Source organism: Echinops telfairi, unplaced genomic scaffold (genome assembly GCF_000313985.2).
Source record: "Echinops telfairi isolate 266 unplaced genomic scaffold, ASM31398v2 ScPeMD7_9;HRSCAF=40, whole genome shotgun sequence".
Classification (NCBI taxonomy): Eukaryota; Metazoa; Chordata; class Mammalia; order Afrosoricida; family Tenrecidae; genus Echinops; species Echinops telfairi.
Genome location: NW_022103906.1, coordinates 88617662 through 88619396, shown reverse-complemented (window position 1 = coordinate 88619396; position 1735 = coordinate 88617662). Strand labels below are relative to the sequence as shown.

The 1735-nt window shown below is 32.1% G+C and overlaps 1 protein-coding gene across 1 annotated transcript in view; it reads right to left on the bottom strand.

Moving 5' to 3' along the window:
• The window catches only part of SMC6 (structural maintenance of chromosomes 6), a 78661-nt gene that overhangs the window by 31754 nt on the left and 45172 nt on the right, over positions 1-1735 (bottom strand). The window contains exons 18-19 of the mRNA XM_013003847.2: positions 1373-1453; positions 279-449 (exon numbers count right to left, since the gene is read on the bottom strand). Coding sequence (XP_012859301.1) covers positions 279-449; positions 1373-1453 — 252 coding nt within the window. The remainder of the gene's footprint in view (positions 1-278; positions 450-1372; positions 1454-1735) is intronic.

Below are 1735 nucleotides of genomic sequence, written 5' to 3'. Positions count from 1 at the left end.
CTGTTCATTTGGTATAAAAATAGAAGCTGAAATCTTTTTTTTTTTGGAAGCTGAAATCTTTTAAGGAAATAGAAATTTGGTGGACTTTAAAAACCATGGGCAGACGTTTTAAAACTAATTGATCAAATGACAGATGTTTGTGTCCTACCATGCTTGTAATCCCATTTTTATGGGGTCATATCTTGCTTAATCATAAATACTTCAGAGGAATAACCAAGTACACAGTGCATATAAACCACAAAGAAATGAGAAACTAGCAAAATATCAACAATATATACCTTTAGTGGATCTGCCAGCTCTAAGAGCTGATTAATTTTCAATTTGATGGCATCGTGCTTCTCTTCTGCTTCCATTCTCACATCTCTAAGAGCCTCCATCGTTTGTTTGCGTTGCTCCATGCTTTTCTCAACCAGCTTCATTTTGTTTTTATTTTCTTTCGCTTCATCTTCCTGGAAACATTTACAGAACCATCACAACTAATTAAACCATAAGTAACCAAAGAGAATAATAAGATAAATAATTCTGAGAGAGAAGAAACTATAAATCATGAGTAAACTAGATCAAGTAAATTAGGAACCAAGGCAGAACTGCGGCAAAACAGAGATCTCAAAAAGTACTCTATGAATATACTGTTTACTAAATCCAGTCCAGCAAGTTCTTGAACACAAATATGTATGCACATATGTGTGTGTATAAAGTCAATACTAGACTACAATAAATCTAGCTATAACAATGAAGTGTAAAGCAATAAAATTTTAAATTAGGAATTAAGATAAATGAAGACATGACATGTAGGAGAAAAATGTTTTTAAAAATACTGTTTTAAGGTTAGTCAGAAGGCGTAATTTTTATTTGATCTACTTTGTCTTTCAAAAAATATCCCATGAATATAAACATGCATCTTGTACTAGACAATATTTAAGTGCAATCCAATTTTACACCATCTTCACAATATGTGATGAATTAAAATGAACATCATTTCTATGAGGGAAAACAGAAACAGTGCAAAGATACCAACTACAACTCAAAGATGCTACTGCTATCTTTGGCCAAGAATAATACCTCTGACAATAACTATTGTAAAAAACACCATGCTACACAAGGTCGTTTGATGGGTCAGTAGACAGAGCACAATTAACACATCTGGTCGAAGATACAACTGTTACTCATGAAGGCTATATATTAACATTAAAGTATGTGCAAACTATATGCCAGGTAGTTACTACCTAATTTATGACCAGAGATAGCCATCTTAAAGTTTAGTCTCAATTAACAGGATTTTTTTTTAAGTTGAGAGAAAATGCCATTAGCCTGAATGATGGTTTTATCCTTGAATGCCACACACACTTAAATGAAAAAAAAAGCATCTTACTAAGGTTGCAATATCAACAGACTGATGTTCTTCTATATTCTCAAGTTCATGAATTTCAGAAAGACTTTTTCTTATTTTCATCTGAAAGATAAATTTTAGTAACATAAAAATAAGTTACACATAAAAGGAGAAAAGCAAAATCTTTGAAAAGATATATTAATCCTCCAAATTCTAAATGCTATATGACCGAGAAGACTTTTGAAAGCAACAATAGGGGTATATTACCATTATTGAATACACCAAAAGAAGTTACCATATATACTCATGTATAAGCCAAGTTTTCAGCACATTCCCCGCCCCCCCCTTTGGTTCTTTTTTTTTTTTAACATTTTATTAGGGGCTCATACAACTGTTATCCCAATC